We start from the raw sequence: 25,895 nt of genomic DNA, 5'->3' as shown, positions 1-25,895 counted from the left end.
ATGAAATAAAACAATAATAATCAATCATCAAATTAAGAAAAAGGACAACCATTCAGATCCGCAGCAAACTTGGTAAGATCTCCATAATGTACAACACGCACAGTGACGACTCTATACCCTCTTTACATATAACCAAGCACGACCACACACTAGATTTCCTCGCCTTTTCCAACAGTACAATTCAGTTATCCAATACTAGCACAAAATATTAGTCCTGCTCTATAGATAGCAGACAGCAGAGAAGACTGACACTACTCTGTAATACAATTCAATTAATGCAAAGTGAAAAACTACAAGTGGCTGGTACACTATGCACGAGTTGGGAGTGGATACGCCTGGTTTGCAACTTGCCTAGGGTGAAGAGGAGAGCGATGGTGCAAAGGTTGATGACGACCATATCTATAAGTTGTGCGATGATGCCTAGAAGTTGTCCTAGGCTCTTTTGGTCTCTCTTTTGCACTCTCAATTTCTTCTAATCTCGCCACTACTTCTTTCATGGAAGGTCTCATCTTAGGTTCAGATCCCAGACATGACAAAGCAAGTTGTGCTACATGTACAGCAGCTCTAGAAGGATACCTTCCTGCCAACCGAGAGTCCATCTTGTCCTTCAACTTCCTTTTGTCTGTTAGATGTGGCTTAATCCAATCCACCAGATTATGTTGTCCATTTGGACGATTTTCGTCTATGGCCCTTAAACCCGTAAGCATTTCTACCAGGACAACGCCAAAACCATATACGTCGCTTTTCACATACAAGTGCCCTGCTCATTTATAACACAACTTACTGTCACTCTAAACTGCCTGCAGCAGCCTTGGATGGATATCCATCCATCTCTGCCTTTTTAATGAATTGAATAAAAAAAACTTACCTGTTGCAACATACTCAGGGGCAGCGTAGCCCTGTGTCCCCATCACCCGTGTTGTCACGTGTGATTGACTAGCTGAAGGACCCAGCTTTGCCAAGCCGAAGTCTGATATCTTTGCGTTGTATGACTGGAAAACAATAGGAGCAAATAATACAAGTCATTCTATTGCTTTTTTTTTTTTTTTTTTTCCTATTTGGCTACAGCTTTCTGCTATCTCCATTGCTATAAAAGGGTACAGTATGTATTGAACTCATCAAATTATGTTCTGCATGTTCACCAAGCAACCTTATATAGGAAAGAAAATTTTAAAAAGCAACTCACGCCATCAAGTAATATGTTCGAGGCCTTGAAATCCCTATAGATCACTTGTTTCTCTGACGTATGTAGGAAAGCCAGACCTCGAGCTGCTCCTGTTAGAATTTTAAGCCTTTCCTCCCACGGGAGTGGCTGAACAGCAGAACCTCCTTAACAAACCAAAGCATAAGAAATGAAAGGAATTATTTAATTGGTAAACAAGACAAACACTAAAATATCTCCTTTTAGGTTAATAAAAAGATATAAAATCAAATCCTTACTCCCGAAAAGGTGATTCTCTAAGCTTCCCTTTTGCATAAATTCATATACAAGGAGTAGTTCTCTCTCATCCCAACTGTATCCTATGAGCTTGACAAGATTAGGGTGAGACAGACATCCCAGAAAATTTACTTCTGACTGCATGTAAAAAGGCACAAACATTGGCAAGAAGTAAATTAGGAAACACTCCTATCATTCAGTATTCAGGAACCCAACTATAAATTCATATGGAAAAGTTTGTGTTTTTTTAATCAGATTTGAATACTAAAAATCATAGTGAAAGATGTCTCATATAGTTTGCAATAATAGCTAGGATAAATAAATTATGTATTTATTAATAAATTTAGCATGAATGGTAGGTATCATGGTGAAAAAGGACACCAAAGAGAGTTACAGAAATAACTTAACTTCTTCTATATACAAACTTCTTCTATATGTAATTCAGACATCTTTAAAATAGGGGTTAAAGCACTGCTTATTTTTCTTTCCAGTGATGAATCTATTATTGAAGTGCAAAAGAGAGAGAGAAATTTGAGAGCTGAAATTGGTGTAGTGATATTATATATATTGATATGGAATACATATATAATGTACAGCAATATTACTAATTGGCAGTAGAGTGAAGCATGAAGCAGGATGTAGTTTTTAGGCAATAGGAGGGAGGGAAGTACGGAATTGACCTGCCATTCCTCGTACCCTTGCATGCTTTCAGAATTCAATTTCTTTACAGCAACTACGGATCCACTACCACTCTTTGAGGTGCCCCTCTCATCAATCCAGCCTTTGTAAACCTTACCAAAACCACCTTCTCCAAGCATTGTATCACTTCTGAAGTTTCGGGTAGCAGCCTTGAGCTCCGCAAAAGTGAAGATTCTTAAATTGGGGTGTGGTAAAATCTGACCATGTGGATAGACTTCATCGCCCCCACTAGAAGCTGAAAACTGGCTAGTCCCACTCCCAGAGATAGCGCTGCCGCTGCCAGTGGAAGTCGATGATGTTGTGTTGCTAATTGCCTGTGAAATCCCCACTGCATGCATTGCCACCAAATTCAATATAATGGATATTATTGGAGATTATCAGATCCATCGAAAGATAGAATAGAATTGCAATTGGATTCTAGCTAGCTAGCTAGCTTTAACCAAATCATTTACTCCGATCCACAAAGCTTTTTAATTTTTCTTTATATATATATATACCTGGCCTGCCTGATGCGGCAGATAAACAATAGATCAGAAGGAACGTAATTGGATTGAATGGATATAGATTATGGTGTTTAGTGAATCAATAATATAATCAGATACATACCAGAAGAAGTAAGATGGCCAGTAGTAGCAGCTAGGCTCTGATTATCATGAGAAGCAGAACTACTCCAGCAAGTTCCCATGTCAGAACGGCCCAACCTCCTCAGCTCACAGTGTTGAATTATATTTATGCCGCGCGCGCCTAAGCTTAGCTTGATTATATTTTTCTCGATCAGCAGCCTGAATCCAAATCCAAGGGATCGGAGGAGGTATGGAGCATAATTGGAAAATCAGGAAAGTCTGGAGGAGTACTATTCTGGTCTGGTGATCCACATAGCAAGCAAGCACTTGCACTTGTCGCGACTTTTTTTGGTTTTTCCGCTGACTGATCGAGCTGCAGACTGGCGCGCCAAATACAGTTAGTTTCCACACATAAATTCCACTGCTGTACGTTATGTATTTCTTCTTTTGATTTCATTTCATATCACAAATCTAAATGCTTGTGATGATCAAATCAATGGGTTGCAGCTGTAAGAATTTAATTGAAGGACGACCAAGTCATCATACTAAATAATATTATATTCTTCCCAATATTATATTTATTATATTAATGGCTGCTTAGTCAAAGTCAACCCAACGCGTAGAACGTTAAACGTAGAATGGCCACGGTCAAGCTTCTCTCCCCAACCCCAACACCAACACCCTACCCGGCCCCCTTGCTACTTTTAACCAACTAGATTGCCGGGAAAAAAGGAGGATTTCTAATTCTCCATTATCAAACTTAGGAGTGAGCAATTAGTAATAAAAAATTGAACGGTTCGAAATTCTTGTAAACTGAATGGTTCGATTAAAAATCTAATGGAATCAAATAATTTGCTAAAAATCAAACCGAATCGAATATTATTTGATTTTAATAATAATAATAAAAGAATTATGAACAGATACTACATTGTAATAGGGTCAGTAGCATTAAAAAAAAAAACAAAAGAATTAAATTCAAGTTCCTTGTACATGCTCTACCGTTCAGTTTCTATTCTTACTGGTATCACTTTTAAATTTTTTATTTGATTTTCTTTATAACATGTTCTCTACTTTGTAATTTTGTTGTTTGTCACAATCCTTCTCCTCGATCACAATTATATCTAACTTGAGTTATATTTACAATATTCAGTATTTTTCTTAGTTTCATGTTTCTATATCTAACTTGAGTTATATTTACAATATTCAGTATTTTTCTTAGTTTCATGTTTCTATATCTAACTTGAGTTATATTTACAATATTCAGTATTTTCCTTAGTTTCATGTTTCTATAAATTTAATGTGCTTTATAGTTATTATAATTTTAATTTCCAGTGCACTGTAATTATTTTCTAGTACTAGAATATATTTCGAGTGCACTGGAAAATAATATTCCAATGCACTAGCAATGATGGATTGTGTCAAAAAATTAACTATATAATATTTGACACTGGTTCTTCTAGTATTAACTATACAGATAGATGATTATTCATCTTGTCAATAAAATATTTCAAGTGAACCAACTGAAGAGTCGTCGTATAAAAAAGTCAACTGATATTTGGTAATTAGTACTTAGTAGTGTGTTTGAACTTTGGATTGTTATTTTGTTATATAATGTTTAAACTTTGGATTTGAATTATTTGAATATGTATTGTTTGATAGCATGTTCAACAAATTAAGAAATATTAAAATTTGAAGATCTTAAACCGAGCCAAAATCAAATTCTAATGTTAAATCGAATAATTTATTATTTTTTTTTAAAAATCGAAATCGAACCGAAGCCCGAGCATATGAAATTATAGACTAAAAACTCGCGCGCCCTCCTCTTTATTTATATTAAATACATTCTTAATCAAAACATGCCCATATAAGTGATTATACTTTTTTATTTTCAATGTTATATTTAATTTAAGAGATATATTGTGACTTTTGAACTTGTGTGGCCTTAATTTTGTAGAACGTCAAGTCTGTTGACAAACAAAATACAATTGTCCATAGGTGAATATATGAATTGTTTTCTTTGCGGTTCTTATGAAACACTTGGCGTGCAGTATGAGATTAGTTGTATCATTTCATTTTCATATATGTTTACAAACCAATGAACTTTTATCAATTCAGAGTATTTTTATAGCATTTCATAGAATCATTAAACTTACGTTATACATATGATAATAATACGTCTTGGCGTGTTGCTCAAGTAGTCGTTTAATCAACATTTTGTTTCATTTAACTTTCACCGATAAGGTGATAATTTAAAAAGTCATTGGAAGACTTTATTCAAATAATAGTGATGAGTTTTGCTTATTTTTGTCTAACTTTCAAAAGTTTTCTATGTAATTTTTTTTGCCTATTTCTGTCATTAACCGTTTACACTTAAACTCACTACAACGCATCATGAGGATCTTAGAGTTCAAGAAACATATCTACCTTCCCACCGTGCGGGGGACACCATTATACCTTCCTAGTGGAAATGATAACTCAAAGGTAGTGAAGATGAGGAAGACAGAACCAAATACCTATTGTCTCCCTTTATTTCTCCTATTGAATGTGAAAAGGATACAAAACTTTCCCTCTATGTAAATACTAGTTCCACTCTATTTTTCTACAAGCAACTCACACTAAGAATTGTGAAACTACACTAGGTGATTGGATTAGAGGACAAGTATTAGGCCAATAACTCTTTTTTTTGAATGCTACTGCTCTAGTAAGGCTCGAACCCACAACTTTCCAAATGGAAGTCCAACCCGAGTACCATTAGACCACATAATCTTGGTAGGTCAATAACTCAATAATGGTATTGTTTGAAATAAAATTTATGATTGAATGATTTATTTACAATACTGGATTTTGTGGTTACAATTGGGGTTAGACGAGTTGGCAACTGATTTAGATTAGCTGCCTATTTATGGCAATATTTATATTGTGTAAAATTTACATCCTTAATTTTTTTCTTTGTTTTTTTTTTTTTTTTTTTTTTTTTTTGTATAAATGAAATTAATACATAAAATATTTTATTAACAAACTTTAATTATGATATTCAAAAAGTTTATTTTAGAAAAATAAAAATAAACCTACATGTACATAAATTTGTTCATAAACCTCACTAACATAAGGAGTACTCATTCTTTTTTTGAAAGTGGCTCTATTACATTGTAGTATCTGTTCATATACTTTCTCAACCTATTGAAACACAAAGAACCAATAACGCTTCTACTGAGGCTCGAACTTATAATCTTCCAAATGGAAGTCCAACCCGGATACCATTGGACCACATAGTCCTGGTAAGGAGTACTCATTCTATTTGTATGTAAATTCACTATTATTTATTTCATATTTTACTTGTAAATGTAGTATTATTTTATATTCTTAACTTTTTTTTTTAATACCTACCTATTATTTTATGTGCCTAATTACATGGTGGACATGTGGAATCTCGTTCATTATACAATTTGCCTATATATCCGAATATTGAGTTTAAATGAGTTCGGATTTGTAAACTATGTATAGTTGTATACGGAAAGAGTTAATTTCAATCATGGTCTTCCGATTATATTGATTTTTTAAAATTAGTTCTCAATTTTTAATTTGGACACTTTAGGTTCTTTGACTTTCAATTTCTTTTGGCTCAAGTGTCAATTCGTATCCTGAACCAATTGCAATATGTCATGCCGCACCCTGATCTTTCATATCTGCTGTTTTGATGCACAAATTATAAAATTTTGTTCGTCTAGACTTTTTAGCAGTTTGCTATCAAGTTACAGGTCATAATATGGTGAGGTGGAGGTGATTTTTTTATTGACCAAATTTTTTTACTTTTCCACAATGTCTTTCTCCATTCATCATTCCACTGGCAGACTCGTCTACGTACAGAGGCGAATGATCAACTCCAGGCTCTAGCGACTTCCAGCAAAGAATTGAGTATTAAAAAATTCTCAAGTATTGTTCGAGCTTTAGGAGGGTTGGGCATAATCTGATTGAGTGTCGAAGGGGAAAGAATTGAAGGCCGGCGGTGGACGAAACCCAGTAGCTCCAAAACCAACTCAATTCAATTCAATTCATCTAGGTTTCAGTTTCAAAGGCCTATCCTAATCTTTCTGGGTAGGAAGGGATTTGGGTGAAGAGCAATAAAGGGGTATATTCACGTTTTCTTTGAGTTTCAGATCTTCGGTAGAAGAAGCAATCATTTTGTTTATAGTAACAGTACCGCTCAATCGCCTATTCCTTGAGTCATATTTAAGGTTTGGTATATTCACGCTTTGAAAGCTTTCTTTTTATTTGGCAGTGAGTGGCATCGGCAATAGCAAAGGCGGCGGCTGGCGGCGAAGGAAGATATGAAAAAGTCAACTTCTTGCTGCCGGCGAGAGTGGAGACCAAAGGCCTCCGCCGCACGCCTTCACCGGGGCTCCTGTAGTCGAGAGAGTGATACAGAGAGAACAAATATGGAGAAGAACATAGAAATAAAGAGAGGCGTGAAGAAGTTTGTGAATAGCTTGAATAGGTTTTGCTCTGACGTAGGGAAGGCACCAACCATCATCTTTCTCAAACCCACTAGTATATCGGTTGTATGAGAGAATCGGAGAATGAAGATCTACCAAGAGAAGGAAGGTCGCGAAACTTCCCGGTGATTTACAAGAGGAGCTCAGTCGAATGGCCTTCAGTCCACATCAGCACATAGTCCTTGAGGTGGGTGTTGAATCTTAAAAATAAGTCCACATCAACACATAATCGTTGCCATGTCATCAAGGCAACCTGGAAACCTACTAAAAAGTCTAGACGAATAAAATTTTATGGTTTGTGTATTGAAACAACATATATGAAAGATCAGGGTGCGGCATGACATATCGCAATTGGTTCATGGTGTGATTTGGCACTTGAGCCATTTCTTTTTAATTGAGGTCATTTCGTTATAATACGGTTAATTGAACTTTAAATGAAGGAGTACACTCGTCATCTTACCTGCCTATGTATTATTCTTCATATTTCTCTCTTGTATACGCAATATATATGAAGATAATCTCAATTGAAGTCCTAGAATGCTCCTCATCGTTCCCCATTTGCTGACTACTCGTGTGTGCGTTCCTCCATTATTGAAATGTTTATAAGGTATAGCAACGGAATACGAAGGGAGAAATACGAAGAATAATACATAGGCAGGTGAAAGGATGAGTTTACCCCATCATTTAAAGTTCAATTAACCGTATTCTAATGAAAGAACATCAATTGAAAATAAATTGAAAGTCAAGGGACCTATAGTGTCCAAATTAAAAGTCGGAGACTAACTTTGAAAAATTAATATAGTCGGAGGACCATTGCTGGAATTAACTCTATACGGAAATATATTAGAACAAATACAAATGTAGGATCGGAGTAATTTAATTTGCAGCACTTGAAAACAACTAGTTAGACAAGCATCAACAAGTGTATATCCAAATAAAAATTTGGAATAAGGATCAAATACACTATCCAACTACTGCACACGGTAATACAATTAGGCCACTGAACTTTAAAAAAAATAACAATTGAGTCCCTAAACTAACAAATTTCATTCAATTTGTCCACTTTATAAGTTTTTCATGTTATTAACAGGTCATCCCAAATTTAAAATATTATTTTAAAAATTATTATTTAAAAATTATTATTTAAAATTAAAGAAAAAAGTCTTCTAAATAATATTTTTTTAAAAAATATTTTAAATATGGAATGACATGTTAGTTATTTGAAAAATTTGTAAATTGAACTAATTGCATGAAATTTGTTAATTTAGGGACTCAATTATTATTTTTTGTTAGATTTAATTGCATAACTATATTATTTTGTGCAGTTGAATAACCTATTTTACCATTATTATTCTTAAAAAATTTCCTTTTCCTTTGATCCAGACCCATCAAACAAGTTTGCACCACTGGCTTCAATTAGTCAGTCAAACGATCGGAAATTGCTTCAAAATTAATGCACCTCTTTTTTCAGTAAGCAAATATATTGCTAAGTGAAATAGGAAAAGAAAATGTAAATGAACTTGTAGTCTAAGTGGCATAAAGCAATTATTCAAATAGGAGGTTATGAGTTTGAGTTCTAATGGAGGTGATCCATTAGACTTTAGAAGAGTGAGATATTACATTCTAATAGAGTTGACGGTTTTTAAAAATAAAAATAAAAATAAAAAATAAACGTAGAATGCACATGAGCATTAAAATGTAATGTGTTAGAACAATTAGCAAATAAACTCGTAGCTTAAAATATGAGCTTGACATGCGTTAGAACTCTAGACTAATTAAGGAAGCCACTTAAATGAACAGAGACGGCTTCCGTAGGATCCGCTGATGTCCGTTTTCGGGTACGCGCCCAGTCAAGAATGCCTGGTTGCCATGGAGCCTCTTTGGGGGCCATCGCCTCCTAGGCGAGGATACTTCGCCTTCGTAGCCTGTTCTCAGCCGGGTTTACGACGGCGCCTGGTCGGGGACACACCGCCCGCGTAGCCTGGTCGTTCACCTAAATCCACTGGGGTATTCAGCCGGAGACACGCCGACTACTGAGGCTGGTCGCCCAACCGAGCCTCGCCCGGGTGCCTGCCCGGGGACGCTCCGACTGCTGAGATTTCGGTTGCCGAAGGATGAGCAACTGTTGTCGTCAGACGTCTTATAAGATGACCAAGAAGGGTCTCGGGGATCCCCTTTACGCTAAGTATTGAGCCATGCTTTGACCCGACTATCTTACCTGACCTTCCCGTCGAGGCGGCTAACCAGGGTATCTATCAATTGTAATAATGTTAATGGAGTATATTTGAAAAGTACGTAATGCTTCATATTGATATGTTCATATAGAGGTGTCAATGCGGGTCTACAGTTTGTATGTCTCACCGCAAACTTTTATGTCGCAGGCCTTTGAGAATTGGCCAGCGGGCTAGAATTATGCAACTCTAACCCACTTCATGCGGGTACGCAGGCCTCGCTGGCCAACTTCAAAATTTTATTTTTAAAAAAATATTATACCATTATTCTATATTCTAATAATGTAACATAAATAATATTATATTATTTCTTGTTTAGAAATTAAAAAATCATAATTTTTTAGATTTTTAATATTTATTTTGTGTGCGTGCGCCTGTGTGTGTATATATTATGAGAAACCCACAGGTTGGTACGCGGCCCGCGTTGGCTAACCCTCGTAGCCCGCCAATTAGCCCGGGTCAAAATTATATTTTTTTTTTAAATTTTGACCAAATTACCACTTACACAATTATTTTCAATTTTTTTACCTTATAAATATTTTTTTTAAGAAAACCTTATTGACAAGTTTTTCCGAATACTGGTTACCTTTTCAAAATGAGCTCAAAACTTGTGCAAGTCCTCTACCATGGATGAAATGTCTATATTTCAATTTTGGTGCCAATACAAGCTCGTTTCTTGTCATTTTTTAAGGTCCAAATCTCCCGAGAAATCCTTTTGGCAAATTTTTGAGAGTTCTGTGGTCTTTTCATAATGGCCTTAAAACTTGTGAAAGTCTCCCACTTGGATTGAAATGTCCATAGCTCAATTTTGATGTTAATCAGAGTTCATTTGTTGCCATATTTTAGACCTAGATTTCCCATGAAAACCCTACCTTTTTAGAACTGACTCAAAACTTTTGAGATCCGTACGCCTCCAAAAACCCTACTGACGAGTTTTTCTGAACACCGGTAACCTTTTCAGATCAGGTTCAAAACTTTTGGAAGTCTTCTATCCTGGTTGAAATGTCCATTGCTCAATTTTGGTGCCAATCAAAGTTCGTATGTTACCATATTTTAGTCTCGGAAGCCTCCAAAAAACCCTACTATTGAATTTTTCTGAATACCAGTAACCTTTTCAGAACGGGCTCAAAACTTGTAAAACATTTGTACCTAAGGGTGTGTTTGGAAACCTGGAAAATGAGTTCTGGAAATCATTTTCCAAGTTTTCACTGTTTGGATGTGCCTGGAAAATCAAGTCAACGGAAATCATTTTCCGTTGACTTTGGAAAATAGGCTTGTTTTGGAGGAAAATGACTTCCCCTTTTTTTGGGGGGAAGTCATTTTCCAACTTTTACACCAACATCACACCATCACCAACATCATCAACACCATACCACCACCACCACCGCTGCTACCACCGTCGCCGCCACCACCACCACTACCGGCGCCGTCGCCGTCGCCGCCGCCGCCACCACCATACCACCGCAACCACCGTCGCCGCCACCACCACCACCACCGTACCACCGCTGCCGCCACCACCACCATACCACCGCAGCCACCACCACCAGCATCACACCACCGCCGCCACCACCACGACCATACCACCGTCGCCACCACCACCACCACCACCACCACCATACCACCGCAATCACCATCACCGCCACCACCACCATCACTATACCACCGTCGCCGCCACCGCCACCACCACCATACCACCGCAACCACCGTCGCCGCCATCACCACCACCATACCACCGCTGCCGCCGCCACCACCACTACCACCGCCGGCGCCGCCACCACCACCACACCACCGCCGCCACCACCACGACCATACCACCGCAACCACCGTCGCCGCCACCACCACCACCATCATAGCACTGCAACCACCGTCACCACACCACCACCACCACCACTGCCACCAGTTATTATTATTATTATTATTATTATTATTATTATTATTATTATTATTATTATTATTATTATTATTATTATTATTGTATAACAAATAACACCACTACCACCACCATAATATTTTTGATATATTATTAGTTTTTTTTATTATATTTAAAATTATTATTATTATTATATATTATTATACATGTTGTAATATTCTAAATAAAATAATTAAAATATTTAATTATACAATTCTACTCATTTTCCAGAAAATGAACCAAACACACAAAAACAGTTTTCCAGAATGCAGCCAAACACTGGAAAGGAAAATGTTTTCTGGAAAATGACTCATTTTTCAGAAAACATTTTCCAGAAGTCATTTTCCTGCTTTCCAAACGGACCCTAAGTTGAAATATCCATATCTTAATTTTTGTGACAATTAGAGTTTGTTATGAGAACCGGACCTACCGACAAATTTTTCGAATACTACAACAATCTTGCATGATGGAACAGGCAATAACAGAGCTTAGTTATGCTCTTGAAAAATATGCACTTACCAATTTCTAAATTTAAGGGTTCAATTTAACATTTTGAAATTTTAAAACATACCAAAGAATGCTGAAAAAATACTTTCAAAAGACAGGTAACACATTTGGTACGAGTACAATTGACACCCACTAAAGCCAGAGCAATAATGAGCAAGAATATGGCCTCAATATCAATTGACAAAATTTCAGTCTAGTAGCTGGCTCTCAGGCTACTAATTTACATTGAAATTTCAAATGCTTCCATGGACAATGAACATTTATCATATATTCATTATTATTGGGCCTATGCATGACTGAAACACGCCACTAAGAACTTCCTGAACTTCTCCAGAGCTATGCTCACTCCGGACTAGATCTACCAACAACGGGAACAACTGTGAAGCATACTTTTTAAAAGTATTGCCTTCCAAACTACTCAAAATATGTAATACAGAAAGAACTAAAGGAGTCCTAGCTGCCAATTCTTCCTTCTTGGCTGAACCCAATGGGGGAATCCAGTGAAGCTTTGGCTTGTTGACTGCTTGCTGCTGTACAGAGCTCAACCCAGCACAATCCAAGTATATTCGCAGAATTTTCTCACATACAGACACGAGTTCAGGTTCTAAATTCTTTTCTTTGCCCAATCTTCTATTATTAACAAGCAAATCATGCATGAAATTGAGGTAATTCTGATAGGACTCGTTTTCAAAGTGCAATAATGGTGGTTCTGGGATCTCTAGTATTGAGCATGCTCTCTGCAGCTTCAGTTCTAGGACTCCATCAGAATTTAACTGGTGAGCATGAGAAGAAATAGATGAATAAATCTCAAGAAGGATAGTGACAGTCTCAGCACTTATTGACTGACGGCGCATCTTAGAGAGATCACTGGCTACCTGTAAATTGACAAACCAGAGAAAATTAAACGACATAAAGAACAATATATTTGTCAAAATATAGAAACCCTAGCATAACCCTAGGTTTAGCCCATTATGTAGTCCTATATAAGCATGTGTATCAGTATCAAATGGACTATCACTAAACATTATACTCTTTTAAATATAATCAATATATTTTTTCTTGCTCTGATTTTGATGTATTTTAACTTTCATGTTCACTGATAGGGGCCTTCAATCCCTCAATTTAAACAATATTCTCAGCACATTCCACTCAAAAAACATGTCTAGGAATTTCATAAAAGAGGTAAATGTGCAACTGAAGTAACAAACTAAACAAACCCATAGGGAAAAAAAAAAAAAAAACCACACTTGTCACAAGGTTTAAAAAAAATTTACTTCAAATGAAACAAATATCATAATGAATCAATGATAATTATCTAAATGGAAATGAATGAGCATTCACAGTCCAGGAATCATGATATATTTTGTGACTAAAACCAGTTATACACAGTATCTAGAAGTTTTAACAGTGCAAACCTTAAATCACATATGGAGCAGAAAAGAAGACACTGCTCAAATCACATCATTGGATTACACAGTGCCATAAAAATGAGAGAATTTCTTTTTCCATCCACAAACAACTAAAATAAAATAAAAGGGAGGAGAGAGAAGAGAGATCCAGGGTTCTATAATCTGTTAAAATGAATTATGGAGTTATAGAATGTGCCTAATATACAATGGAGGAAAGCATAGAAATAATATACCTGTACAATGAGTAGCTGTGCAGCTATATGACCTTTCATCCTTGAAACTACATACCCAGCAGTTTGCAGGTTCTCGCCCTCAGAGTAATCATTCACCGAGCCAACTTCAGATGATGTTTCCATATCATTATTGGACTCACTAATATCAGGCATTTCAATGTTATCCATTGTTTGCAAAAGCTTTAAGAAATTGGGAACACTAGAAGCAGCAGCATCTTGCAAAGCAAGAAAGATCTCTTGCCACTCCTCTTCTGAAAGTCTGCCTCTCAATTCACCAGCCAAATGTATTAGTGAAGATACACCAGTACTTGCAGGACCCTGGCCAGGACTTCTTATAAATCCTACTAATATTGATACTACACCAGGCAGCTGAGACCTACCCACATCAAAGAAACTAATAAATAGATCAGCTAGGCATTGAGCTGCCACTGTAGAAGTTTCAGAGTCCCACAACCGTCCATCAGGTTGTGAAGATCCAGATCTTGGGGAAGACTGGTAATCCTTTAATTCTGATTCAGTTTTATCACGTGCAGAACTAAATATTGGGAAGATAACAGAATTGAAAACATTAACCCAGAACAATTGAGAGAAGAGATGGCCATGGTCCTTTAAAATATTAAAGAGAACCTCCAGAGCACTCTTCCGAATAGCTGACCGAGGATCTGATGTCAGACCTGATAATCCTGAAAGCAACAAAAGTAGTGACCTCAGAAACCTTAATTGTGAGGCATACTCAGTAGAATCACAAAGCCAATATCTTACCCAGACCCCAAAAGAAGAAGAAGAAACAAAAGAAGGAAAAGAGAGCAAGAATGCATGAGCAGATTCTAACAATGCTACAAGTCATCTATCTACACAGAGTGAAATGTCAAAGACTGTAGTTCATGGAAACATACAACCACAAAACACAGACATTATCTAGTACTTGAATCTTTTTACTAGCTGTATTTTTCTTCTTGAAATCCTAAGCTCAAAGAATCTACCTGTGAGCAAAGGATGCCAGAAAGACATGTGATCATCTTCATCTGTGAAGCATTTTACATCTGAAGCATTGTCATTTGCTGCTGGAATCGAAAAATTGTTGTCTTTGGTTTTCTCATTGCAAACAAGTCCTCCATCTGCAAGTTTGACAGCACAGAAACGGAGAAAAGCAATTGCGTTGAGGCTAACATCACTGTTAAATCTACTGTTTGTGAATGCAATGAGGCATCTAACACAATCAGTGAAAGTTACAGTTTCTGTCTCAGTTATGTAAGGAAAATATTCTCGTACAATCTTTTCCATGGTTTCAAAAGCCAGTAGCACTATGTTCTTCCTTTCATCAGTAGCAGCAGCCGTAAAAACCTGAAAAGTGGGATGCATGAGTGAAGTGAGACATTTACATGGGTCATGGCATTAAGTCAAACTTCTAAAGAAATCAAATAACCAAGCAAAATCAAGAATAAGGGATTGAACAATTTGAAATGACTTAAAAGCAAAAGGGAGAAAGGGAGTGAGACATTTACAAGGGTCATTGCAAACTTCTAAACCTCACGGTCCTCACCTATTCAACACAAATTTCTCTCGGTAAACTCAAAGGAAAAAACTTACAACATGTGGGTGTGGAAAAATTACATGCTGTCTTTTATGGCACAACCTTCATCTAAATCAATGCACAACCTTCATCTAAATTAATCCCTCTAACCCAAAATATTGGGAGTAATAAATTTATTAGACAACACAGAATTTTCATGAACAGTTTCTAATTTTTTTTAAAAAAAAAAGTTCATTAAGAAACTACATAAACAAAACACCATGAATTTGAAATACACACCCAAAAATATTCAAATAACACAGATTTTATTAATAACCTTAACTTCTCCTAAAATGAACGGTTACCATAAAAACACTCTTCCATCCAGATTTTACATGGTTGACACGGCTAAGGACCATTTGAGAGATGCACCGAACAATTAACTCCCTGATTTCAGCAGAGCTGCTTTTCTGCATAATAATCACAAAGGGTCGCACAAATTCATTTTGGAAATTATAGTTTGCCAGCTCTTCTCGCTCAAGGAATTTCATAGCAAGTTGCCGAAGTGAATCCATGACAAAAATTGCAACGGAAAGATTTTCTGACAGACCAACAGCCACAAAGAAATTGGAAAGAACACTCCATATGCGAGACCATACTAATCTAATACGATTCATATTATAGTGCCTGCAAAATTAAAAAAATAAAATAAAATAAAATAAAGTAAATAGATTGGTACCATTCATCCCATCAACTTGTAGAGTGTTTCAGCATACAGAAGGCTTAGAGGCAATATTTGATAAATTCAAGGAAAGAATCTTACGCAACTTCAACAATTTTTGTAAGGCTAAATACACGAGGATCTGTTGGAGATTGTAATTCTGACATGGACACTTTGCAAAGAGCTCTCACGAAAGCCACTATTGCCTCACTGTTTAACCTTTGGCTATGAGCAAAGATGTGGTTAAGCTCAAAATTCCCAATCTGATCAAGCAGATTCAAGTTGGAAATGAAGTTGTTTATTTGCTCTGGAGACACCAGCACTGGAGAGTTAACTCCATGCCTGGTGCTATCATATGAGCCCCCCCGGACAACTGCAGCAACAGCTGCATTTTGAAGTGTTCCTTTTCTCTTCAGAGAAGTAAAGCTCGCTGACTTCAAAGCTTTTTCTTCAGTTTCAGCAGTTGCGGTTGTAAGAAAGGATGCATCAGATGGTGCCCCCTCCCCCAACAGTTGCAAATGCTCAAATCTGGATAGACATGTTAAAATATGCTCCCAAGCTTCTTGAAGAAAATTACCATCCTCAATGGCAATGGATATTATTGCCTACAAAGCAAAGCACTAGTTACAACTGCCAAATAATTGAAATGCTTGATAAAAAATTGGGTAGTTACTAGTGTAGAAGGGATTTAATTCTTAATTACAGGCTAATTTATTAAGCTTTCACAAATCTAAATTACTTTCTCAGCTATGTTTTGGACCTTAGTGGAAAGGTCTCCCTTGTTAGTTGTTACCTAAGCTCGCCTATATTTTTCTTAGTTAAAGGGAAAAAAGAATTTCTGTGAATTTAACAGGCAAGCATTTACAAATGTTTAGGATTGGAACATTTAGATCACAATTGGAGAAAATGAATGTCCCCAAATCTAAATGTGAAATGACCAATCTATTAAGTCCTCCAAAAATAAAAATAAATAAATAAAGGGAAACAGAAATTACTTTCACAGCATCAACATTCTTTTGTTTCATATCTGCAGCACAATGGAGATAAGTGAATTTAGCAACGGTGGTGACAAAAGCATCTCTCTGTGTCTGCATACCCATCATTGCTGTAACATGGACCGCATGTCGGAAGCCCTGCAAGCACAGAGCAGTAGCAGTCTTGTCATCACTCTGGTCCAGCGTTACACTAAATGCAGCAAGCATTGGGCCCCAGCAAACTTCAACCATGAACCTCAATATTGCTGGATTGGCAACAGTATAAAAAATTGACCTGCAGAGGAAGAGAAATTTAAGTTCCAATGGTGTTATTCATTTCAGAAACATTTTCAGGAAAAAAAATGAAATAAAATTATTTTTTTTAAAGGACAAAAAGATAGAAATAGTGTTCAAAATTTGAGGGAAAAAGGCAGCATGAGAGAATCATTCTCCTATCACATGGCAATTTCCATTAGAACATTTGGTTTGCTAGATAAACATTTCAGAATAAACCTGTCAAATCTTATCTTACTCTGATTTTGCGGATTTAGCTTTGAACTGCTCTTGTATATGCCTTATAAGATCTCCATTTGTGCCCAATGGCTTTTCTTCCGTCTGCTTCCACACTAGATTTAGTATACCTTCCAAGCCCAAAAGCTTATTCAGGCTGTTCCCCTGTTTGCTTTGTTGTGCAGAAGAATCTGCATTCATCTTTATTTCATTTTTCACAATTTGGTCGTACAGGGAACCCAAGTAATCTTCAGGTAAGTCTTTGCCATTGTCAATTCCGCGATTATTCCTGACGAAATCAGCTTTAGTCATCTAGAAGGCAAAACCAGTAGAGACAAGTCAGAAGTGAGCCCAAAATTTATCCTACAACTACCAAAAAATATATATTAAGAGTTCCCAGGTTTGTAATATAATAATGGAACTCAGGACAATGAAAAGACATAATTTACGTGGTTGAAAAAGCTGCCATTTGGCCTCCAATGCATCACTATTTTGTAAAGCATAAAAACCAAGGTGAATTATTCATGGACTAGTAGTTAGATAATACAAACCTCACAGCCCGATTACCCCCTCCCCCTTTTGGGCACCTCTCTCAAGAGCTTTGCATTGAATTGATTAATAGGAACAATGGTATAACAACTTTGTAAAGAGGAAATAAACAGCTTCAACAAGCTCACCTTATCCTTCACCATGTTATTGTGTGCATCAGTGTTGAGCATAATCACAGAGTAAGCAAGGACATAAGCTGTCTCTGCACTTGTAAAAGAAGTTGGATTGCATTTACAGTAGCGCTCAGCAAATTTTTCCATTATACGGTCGATTTTCTGAGCTTCACCAGGTAGTCTAAAACCTCGTAGAAAATATCTGATTGCTTCACCAAAATCCATTTGCTCAAAATTAAATGAATCAACATATGCATGCATAACCTTCAAAGGGAACTCTTCCCTCTCACCCAAATAGTCACCAATCATAGTAGCATTTAGTCCAGAAGTGTTCTTCAGGAATGAAGCTACTTCTTCAGGGGAATTACCAATCTTTTTGGTATTCATTAAGAAGTCAATCCCTTTTGAAGGTTTTCTGTTGAACAGAGATACACCTTTCTGCAACCATGTTTGCAAAGAAAGGGGATAACTACATGAACTATGAATGAAACAATAAAAAACAATTAAGGGGCTGTTTGGTAACATTTAGTTTCTTTTTTGTCATGTTTTTGTTTTCAAAATCTGTTTGACAAAAACAACAGAATCTGTATGCATATAACAACCCCCTACCTCACCCCTACCCCACCTCCTTCACCCTTACCCATACCCCTAACACCCAACCCACCTCAGCCCACTTTTCTTTACGAACCCGCATCCACCTTATCTCAACCCACCCTAGGCCATCCTTTGACGCAGTAACATTACTTTATGAATACATTTCACATTAACCATTACCCAAGAACTCAACTAATCATCCCACTCACCCTTGTGAACAACTCCCATTTTACTACCTGTTACATTACAAACAAAACATGAAACCCTAGATGTTAACATGTTTAGATTCTCTTTAATAAAACAACATTCTTTTTTTCAGAACATTTATTATAAATAAATAAACATAAATAAAAAAATGTTACAAAACCACCCCTTAATTATCACTTTTAAGAATACTATTAATTAACCTGTATTTCCAGTTTATAAGCTCGCCTCTGCTCCAAGGTAACAGCATTAGAGAACTCAGAACTCGCCTCTAAATGCAGCTCAAAGTCAGCCAGGTTTCCCTCTTCACTATGTGGAGTAATATTTTCCATCTTACTTTCACTATCAGAGAACTTTACTGGATTGGATTCCCCTACCTTCAGTTGTTGATCCATCCATGCACCCATGGAGTTTGTTATTCTGACTAAGCACTTCACTGATTCAAGCCGAAATGTCATATCTTGAGCCGGGGACAAAGAGGTAGTGGAACCAGGAGGTGGACCCAATGCAGTTTTGAGGAGGCCATTGACAGTTCTGCAAATATATAAAAATGAACAGTATTTTAAAACAATTTAAAGCAAGAAGAATAACTGAATGTCACTAAGACAGCAAAATATGAACCAGTGCACTTTTTTCTGAATAAGATCAATCAATCAGAGAGAGTAAGATCTTTACAAGCAGAAATATTATTAACATGTCAATGATGCTGGATACTTGGAGGAATAGGTAAGAGGTAAAGATCAGGCAATTCAATCTGTCAAGACTGAATCTGCAAAGTTGAAATTGAACCCAAAAGTTCAAACTGATGTTTGAAAATTGTGAGTTTTCCTGAAAGAAATGCCAACCCACAGAGGGGCTTGGGTGTTATTCTAATATGGGTCCCCACCAGCTGCTTTGTACCTGGCAGCTACAAATACCCCCATTTGCCATTTGGTTCCTACAATCCTAGCCACATAGGCATGAGCCCTCTCCAGAAGATTCGAACCCTAGCATGGAGGTGAACCAAAATAAGGCATGAGGTTGAGCATAATGTTATATGCTCCCATCACAGGCAAGAAACATAAAAGAAAAGAACAAGAAAAGTAGTTTGAAAAGGAAAAGGAGAAAACGATGGATTTGCTTGAGACCCAAAACCCCCTTAGACCCTTTTGGGTTTGAATTTCTGCTTCCCATTATTCTAAATTGTCCCTTTTATATGGCTGATTACAAAGATTCCTAAACTAAAAATGATTAATTATTTGGTAGTTTCCAAAAAATTAAACTACCTAAACTAATTCGAAGACTAAGAGTAATAAGTTAAATAACTATTTAGTAATTTCTTAATATCTAAACTATGTAATGTAATGGTAATAAAATAAGACTTCCTAAATAATCATGGCCCCAGCATGTATCACACAAGTAGAGTGAAATTTGAGTCAAAATCAACATTGTTGTGGTACAGCAGTGTCAGACCAGCATACAGATATGTCGGAATTGAGATAAGCATATACAGATAACAGTCATCAGCTGCCAAAAATGTGCATGGACTACATGGTGAAGACGGCCACCATGAGGCAGCAGTAGTAACAAAATGGAGGAAGGGAATAGTGAGTTATCTGCATCAAGTGCTTTTATTCAAAAGGAAGGAGAAAAATCAGAGGGAAGAATCCAGGGTGGGATAAAGCAAATGTCAAAGTCTGGACACTATGCAATCAGACTTTCATCTTTAAAAAAATAATAATGCATTATATATGGACCAAACATGCCTGACAATATATTTACATTACTTCAAAACTTTGACCTAAATGGCCATTAAAAATCTGCGTAAAACAATAAACATAGTTACGCAAATTTAGATCCATATTATTATCCCCACTGAGGCATGACTGCAGTTTAGTTCCACTTCCAAAATTCTGGAACCAGAATACCTGGCTCCAACGACTATATACACGCAGACACATACCAGTTCAGTAAATAGGGGAACTTGAACCAAGACCCTAGGTCCTAGGTTCAAGTTCCAGTTAGTACAGTACTCACTGTCGCCATCTCTCTACCTAGCCATTGTCATAAACTAACAACTCTGTCATATACAGTCACCAACAGGAACCCTCTTTTCCCCATATATTGGCAACATAGACTGCCATATTACTCCAAGGCAATACCCCCCCTTCTTGGACCATGAAAGTACTAAAGTAGTATGTTCAGAAATTCAGAGGAAAAGATAATAGCTGAAGGAGAAGAAGAGGCATGAGGTAGAGGATGGAAAAAAGGAGTTGAAAGTAATTTCTCGGGTGAGTTATTTAGAGGCACAGCGTTAGAAGATGGGAGAGATCCCGTAGATGAAGACTAACCAGTGACCACTACCATATGGCACAATCACAGAACGATATGGGCTGTAGAGTGGCAAAATAACCCTGGACAGTTCCTAGAAAGGACACATTGTTAATTTCTGGAAAATCAGCAGCCCTCCCGTGTTGATCGGCCAAAAAATTGGCTTGAATAGGCGCAATATCAAAACATGGGCGATCAATAATGATTGTGAAGGATGAATCATCCACATTGAGTGAAGTAACATCACCCTCTGTTTGCTGAATTTTCAAAGAAGTGGGTGTATCGGTTTTTAGTGTTTTGTCTTGGTCTTTGAGGAATTTAGCTATCAACTGCTTTAGTTCATCATCATCTTCACCCAATTCTTTGAGACGTATGCAGTACTTGTTCATTAACTACTTTAACTCGTTCACTGATTCTTTAAGAGCTTTGAACTCAGACAGATTCACCCATGATGCCGGCAATGCAACCAAGAGTTATGGTCTATGTCACAATTGGAAGAAAGAACAGGAAGAAGTGTTCTACCACACTTCAAAGTCCCCTTTTGGGATGTAAACTTCTACTCCTATTAATCCAATGATTCCCCTTTTTATAATAGGGAAATATAAGACTACAAAAACTAATAATCACTTTAAGACTAAATAACTAACTAATACAAAGACTTCTATCTGAATCAAATAATTGGAACTCATAAAAGATTAGACCACTAACTATTAAGCAATACTTGTCTAACAATTACAGCCCGTTTGGTTGGAGGGAAATAGAATTCCACTCCCACCTAATTCCGAAAGCAAGCAAATTTCTTCGTTTGGTTGGTCCCTAATTTTCACGGAATTAGAATCCCATGTCTCCCCTTGGTATTTTCAATTACACCTTTTTTGGAATCGAAAAAAAAAAAAAAGATACCCTTGAGACAAAATTACTCTTCTCTTTTCTAACCTAAAATTGATGTTTCATTTGTCTGCTCACCTCTCCTTCTCATCATGTATCTTCTTCTCTGGTCTCTCGACACAGAACGCCAGCTCGAAGATTTGCCAACACACTCGACCCTATCTCTGAGCAATAGTCAATAGTCTAACCTCAAGCATGTTTTCTCAAAAGTCTCTTATCTCTTTTATTGCTTTAAATTCAAATCTAGGGTTTATTTTCTTGGGTTTTCTTTACACTATCTACTCACTTATCTGCATCTTCGTTGTTCATTTGAATGTATTTTGTTCATTTAGTTAGGGTTCTTGAACGAGGTGAATTTTTTTTAGAAATATATTGTGTGAGAAGTAGGATAGAGTGTCGGATTCAAAACGGAGGTAGTAAAAGGGCATTTTGGTCTTTATATTACTTATTCCTTTTCAATTCCAATGGATACCAAACACTGGAATTGAAATTCCTAGTGATGGATCTCAGCGCTGCTTACTACCCAGTGGGTCACCCAGACCCACTGCTTTAAGTCAAGCACGCTTAACTACGGAGTTTTTTGGCTATTTATTTGTCATACCCTACTTAAAACCAATCGGTGACAAGTAGATGGACATTAACCATTTAACTACATCCCTCCATGGTAAACCACAACATCACGTCTCAAATCGAGCTGGGGCTGAACTCGGCCAACCTGGCCGACGCCCACCCAGTAATTTTATTCCTACAAACCAAACACTGGAATTTAAATTCTCACTTATTCTCATACTATTCCTCTCCCATGGAATTGCAATTCCTTTCCCCTCTAATTCCCTCCTTGCAACCAAACGCCCAGTTAGGGGCTTACTTCTCTAATTCAATGCCACAATTTGGAGTTACACATTCCACTCCTGGTCAGCGTCTTTATTTTTATCTAAACGTTTGGGATTAGATAGGGTCCTACGACCTAATCAAACCACAAAGTGTTAAAATGCAGCCAAACAAGAGATTGGATGGGATTGTAGGTCCAATCCTACCCAATCAAATGTACCAATCAACTTCTAAGGTGTCGATTGGTTCATGGACCAAAGGGGGATTTAATTAACAATCCACTCTAATACAAAATTGCTTTATAATAAGGGTTGGCTTTGGGTGATGGGTCCATCCCTATCCCCACAAATTGAGGACTAACACAAAGAAGAGAGAGGGTGGGGGGGGGGGGGGGGGGGGGGGGCAAGGTGGGATAAATAATCCCAAGCATAAGAATTATGAAAGTTAAGGAATTGTTAACTCCTTCACTATGTGCTTCTTAACCAAACATGTCCTTAATGAGCAATTAAGAAATGGGCCAAAAAAGGATAGTCGATAACAAATAGTGGGAACACCATTGTGCAATGTTTACGTGATAATAAAACAATTGGAAACTTAAATATAACAAACTTGAGTTACCTTTCAAATATGTTTGGAGCATCCACATCACAATCATAGTTGACAAAAATATCAATTATAATCTGAGGATCTTGAGAAATCTTCTCCAATAAACTCAGAACAGTCATCTTCTGTAAGAAACTAGGCTGAAGAACATTCTCCAGCACACGTAGGATCAGCATAGGAAAGAAGATTCCAATTTCTGATTTTAACCCAGATCTATATTTCGATAATAGATTTTCAAAAATTGAACAAAGAAGTTGAAAAATAGTCATAACAGACAATGCGCTGTTCTTCAACAATGATAAGCAAAGAAACTGCTTGATAGCATTTAGAAACCTGTGTAAAGAGAAAACATGTCAGATCTTGAAGAAACATATGATCTACTAGGTATACTTTGGTCATAAGTACCTTCTAGTAAGAATAACTATTGAAAGATGAAAAACAGAAAGTAGGGAGATATTAACGTATAATTCCCAAAGATGACTGGGATTTCAAATGAAACAAAAACTGACAAAATACCCATGGGTAATTGACAATTATATAACTATAAATAAATGACATCTCTAGCTCATGATAACCAAAATGTACTGAATTTTTTCTATAACCTTATTAACCTTCCTATACTTGTCTCTAGTATGTCCCTCTCAATAATTGCAATCAAATATTCATCTACAATAACCCAAGAAAGTTGCACGAGACTATAAAATATACCACAGTTTCTCAATTAATTCAAATTCCATTCTCTATTCCCTTCCAGCATTTTGTCAACCTCTGATCCTAACACTACAATGAAATAGACTTATGTATGTATCATTGATAACAGAGTGTCTGCCACATTTGAGTTGATATATACCAGGATAAGATTTTAAGAATGCATTGGCAGGAAAGAAAATTAAATTTCCAATTAGCTAAAGAGATTGCTCTTCATACTACTATGTATATAGTATAGCAGAATTAAGAGGATTTTGCCATCCAAACCTGATGGTCTAATCATCTGGCAAAAAGATCAAGCAAAAAAGCTCAACATTTTACACAACATAGAACATTATGTAAACAGAAAAGCAGCAAGATAGTTGAACTGACAATATGAAAGGGATAAATGAACATGTGCTGCATTTTATATGCATAGACAAGTTAGGCTGAAGCAACAATTGAGAGAAATTCAATACTAGCCTCTCACTAGAGCGCCAGATGGGGCCTGCATTATCCATGACAACCTTGAGGAGCTCCAATGAAAGTATTTTCCCTCTTAACAAAATTTGATCATCACTGTGCTCTGGTGATGAAAACTTCATAGACAATTTACATAAATTCTTGAAAAGCATAAAACCATCCTCTCGGATCTTGCTGTAGATACCCAGGTCAACCCCTTCCCTCGATTCCTCATCATCAACAATTTCACTTTTGCTTTGAATGTTCCCATTCTCCAATAACAATGACAGTTTGGAATCAGGAAGTATTTCCTTAGCTTTGGCGTCCACAATCTCATTGATAAAATCTTGAGCGAACTGAATAGAACTGCCCTCGTTCAAATTTCTATCGGTGAACTCCAAGAGTTCAGCTACAGAAACAGTCTTGAAGTGGACGGTCATGGAATTTTCCTCAACTCTAGTGAAAACAAGGATCATCATCTGAGCTAAGACAGACTTGGCGCAGATCTGATTGGTGCCATTCAAGCCACCGAGATAGACATTATAACAAGACCTCACAATGTGCACCAGGCAATCTCCCCTGATAAGGACGTAGGGGGATCGAACGGCAGAGAGGAGGACGCGAAGAAGGGCAAGCTCGACAGCCTCGTCATCTAGAGAGCCACATTTGCAGACGGAATCAATGATGCGGAAAATATGGGAAGGGGAGGTTCCAATCTCGATCTCGCAGCGGATAAGGCCGAAAGAAAACAAACGGAAGGTGCAGTCGAGAGCGGGCTCGACGACCTTTGGGGAGGCAGAGTCGAGGGCTAGGATGAGGGGCTGCAAGACGAAATCAGCGTCAGAGGGTGAGAGGCCGTAGAGAGGGGAGCAGGAAGCGGGATCGAGGGGGTCATCGACTAGAGAATCGAGCTTGTCGAGAGCGGACTTGCAGGCAGCCACCAGCTGGGAGTGTTTCCTCCAGGCAACGTTCTTGATGATCTTGTCCAACGAGGGGCCCAGAACCCAACCACAGCGAGAATGCCCGCCCAGTGTTTGGGAAGGAACGGCGGGGGTGGTCGGGGCGACACCTCCACCCGACATCTATTAGATCTCTTCAGAGAGGAGCTCCGTTCATCTGATGTGCATCCTTCTCTTCTGTCGGTTGGTTGAATAATCCAGTTGCCTGATTTAGCTACAATATATCGAACAAAATGTGATTGTGATTTGTGAAATATTATTATAGCTGTACGATGATTGTGAATTTTTCAGGATCAATGAAAAAGAAACCCTGTTTTCAAGTTCTGTTTTTCTCTTCCTTTTTCTGCACTGCTACTACAGAATGAGGATCGTGGCTTGAAAGGAGGAAAAACATACCAGTAATAGAAGTATACTCCTTATTTGAGAGAGCGATCCGATACTTGGCTGTTGGGCGATAGTTAATTGTATAATAAGATGTTTTTATAAATGATAAAA

At 37.3% G+C, this 25,895-nt stretch overlaps 2 protein-coding genes and 1 long non-coding RNA gene across 5 annotated transcripts; 1 reads left to right on the top strand and 2 right to left on the bottom strand.

Annotated features, from left to right (window-relative positions):
- Window positions 1–22: 22 nt before the first annotated feature.
- LOC109161346 (probable serine/threonine-protein kinase NAK) lies at window positions 23–3,188 on the bottom strand. 2 transcript variants are annotated; one of them, XM_019309701.1, is made up of 7 exons: window positions 2,882–3,188; window positions 2,744–2,841; window positions 2,119–2,465; window positions 1,441–1,576; window positions 1,187–1,329; window positions 869–992; window positions 23–760 (listed from the first exon to the last, which is right to left on the bottom strand). In XM_019309701.1, exons 2-7 carry the CDS (start codon window positions 2,820–2,822, stop codon window positions 309–311), a joined length of 1,281 nt encoding a protein of 426 aa, XP_019165246.1. In that variant the 5' UTR covers window positions 2,823–2,841; window positions 2,882–3,188; the 3' UTR covers window positions 23–308. The 2 variants fall into 2 exon arrangements, with proteins under 2 accessions (XP_019165246.1, XP_019165245.1); XM_019309700.1 differs by having other exon boundaries at window positions 2,744–3,188.
- On the top strand, window positions 1,088–13,477 carry LOC109161349. Its single transcript, XR_002050898.1, has 3 exons — window positions 1,088–1,097; window positions 6,475–6,480; window positions 13,377–13,477. It is a non-coding gene; the product is annotated as an uncharacterized LOC109161349 (long non-coding RNA).
- Window positions 11,911–25,895, bottom strand: LOC109161342 (brefeldin A-inhibited guanine nucleotide-exchange protein 1). 2 transcript variants are annotated; one of them, XM_019309691.1, is made up of 12 exons: window positions 25,797–25,895; window positions 24,463–25,614; window positions 23,308–23,625; window positions 18,864–19,194; window positions 17,878–18,300; window positions 17,223–17,512; window positions 16,712–16,985; window positions 15,819–16,321; window positions 15,361–15,682; window positions 14,466–14,826; window positions 13,483–14,165; window positions 11,911–12,715 (listed from the first exon to the last, which is right to left on the bottom strand). In XM_019309691.1, the coding sequence occupies exons 2-12, from the start codon at window positions 25,521–25,523 to the stop codon at window positions 12,104–12,106; spliced, it is 5,178 nt and encodes a 1,725-aa protein (XP_019165236.1). In that variant the 5' UTR covers window positions 25,524–25,614; window positions 25,797–25,895; the 3' UTR covers window positions 11,911–12,103. The 2 variants fall into 2 exon arrangements, with proteins under 2 accessions (XP_019165236.1, XP_019165235.1); XM_019309690.1 differs by lacking the exon at window positions 25,797–25,895 and having other exon boundaries at window positions 24,463–25,789.

Source organism: Ipomoea nil, unplaced genomic scaffold, assembly GCF_001879475.1.
Source record: "Ipomoea nil cultivar Tokyo-kokei standard unplaced genomic scaffold, Asagao_1.1 scaffold2922, whole genome shotgun sequence".
NCBI lineage: Eukaryota > Viridiplantae > Streptophyta > Magnoliopsida > Solanales > Convolvulaceae > Ipomoea > Ipomoea nil.
This window is presented reverse-complemented; position numbering and strand designations above follow the sequence as displayed.

What these genes read in the sequence shown, in the direction of transcription:
- LOC109161346 (XM_019309700.1), bottom strand. Translation starts at nt 2,822, where the DNA reads ATGGGAACTTGCTGGAGTAGTTCTGCTTCTCATGATAATCAGAGCCTA. An exon ending in AGAGAATCACCTTTTCGGGA is followed by an intron (nt 1,330 to 1,440) that starts GTAAGGATTTGA and finishes TGGTTTGTTAAG; the next exon opens with GAGGTTCTGCTGTTCAGCCA. An exon ending in CGAACATATTACTTGATGGC is followed by an intron (nt 993 to 1,186) that starts GTGAGTTGCTTT and finishes ATTGTTTTCCAG; the next exon opens with TCATACAACGCAAAGATATC.
- LOC109161342 (XM_019309691.1), bottom strand. Translation starts at nt 25,523, where the DNA reads ATGTCGGGTGGAGGTGTCGCCCCGACCACCCCCGCCGTTCCTTCCCAA. An exon ending in ATCTGGCGCTCTAGTGAGAG is followed by an intron (nt 23,626 to 24,462) that starts GCTAGTATTGAA and finishes CTCTTTACACAG; the next exon opens with GTTTCTAAATGCTATCAAGC. An exon ending in ACAAAAATTGTTGAAGTTGC is followed by an intron (nt 15,683 to 15,818) that starts GTAAGATTCTTT and finishes TTAATTTTGCAG; the next exon opens with GCACTATAATATGAATCGTA.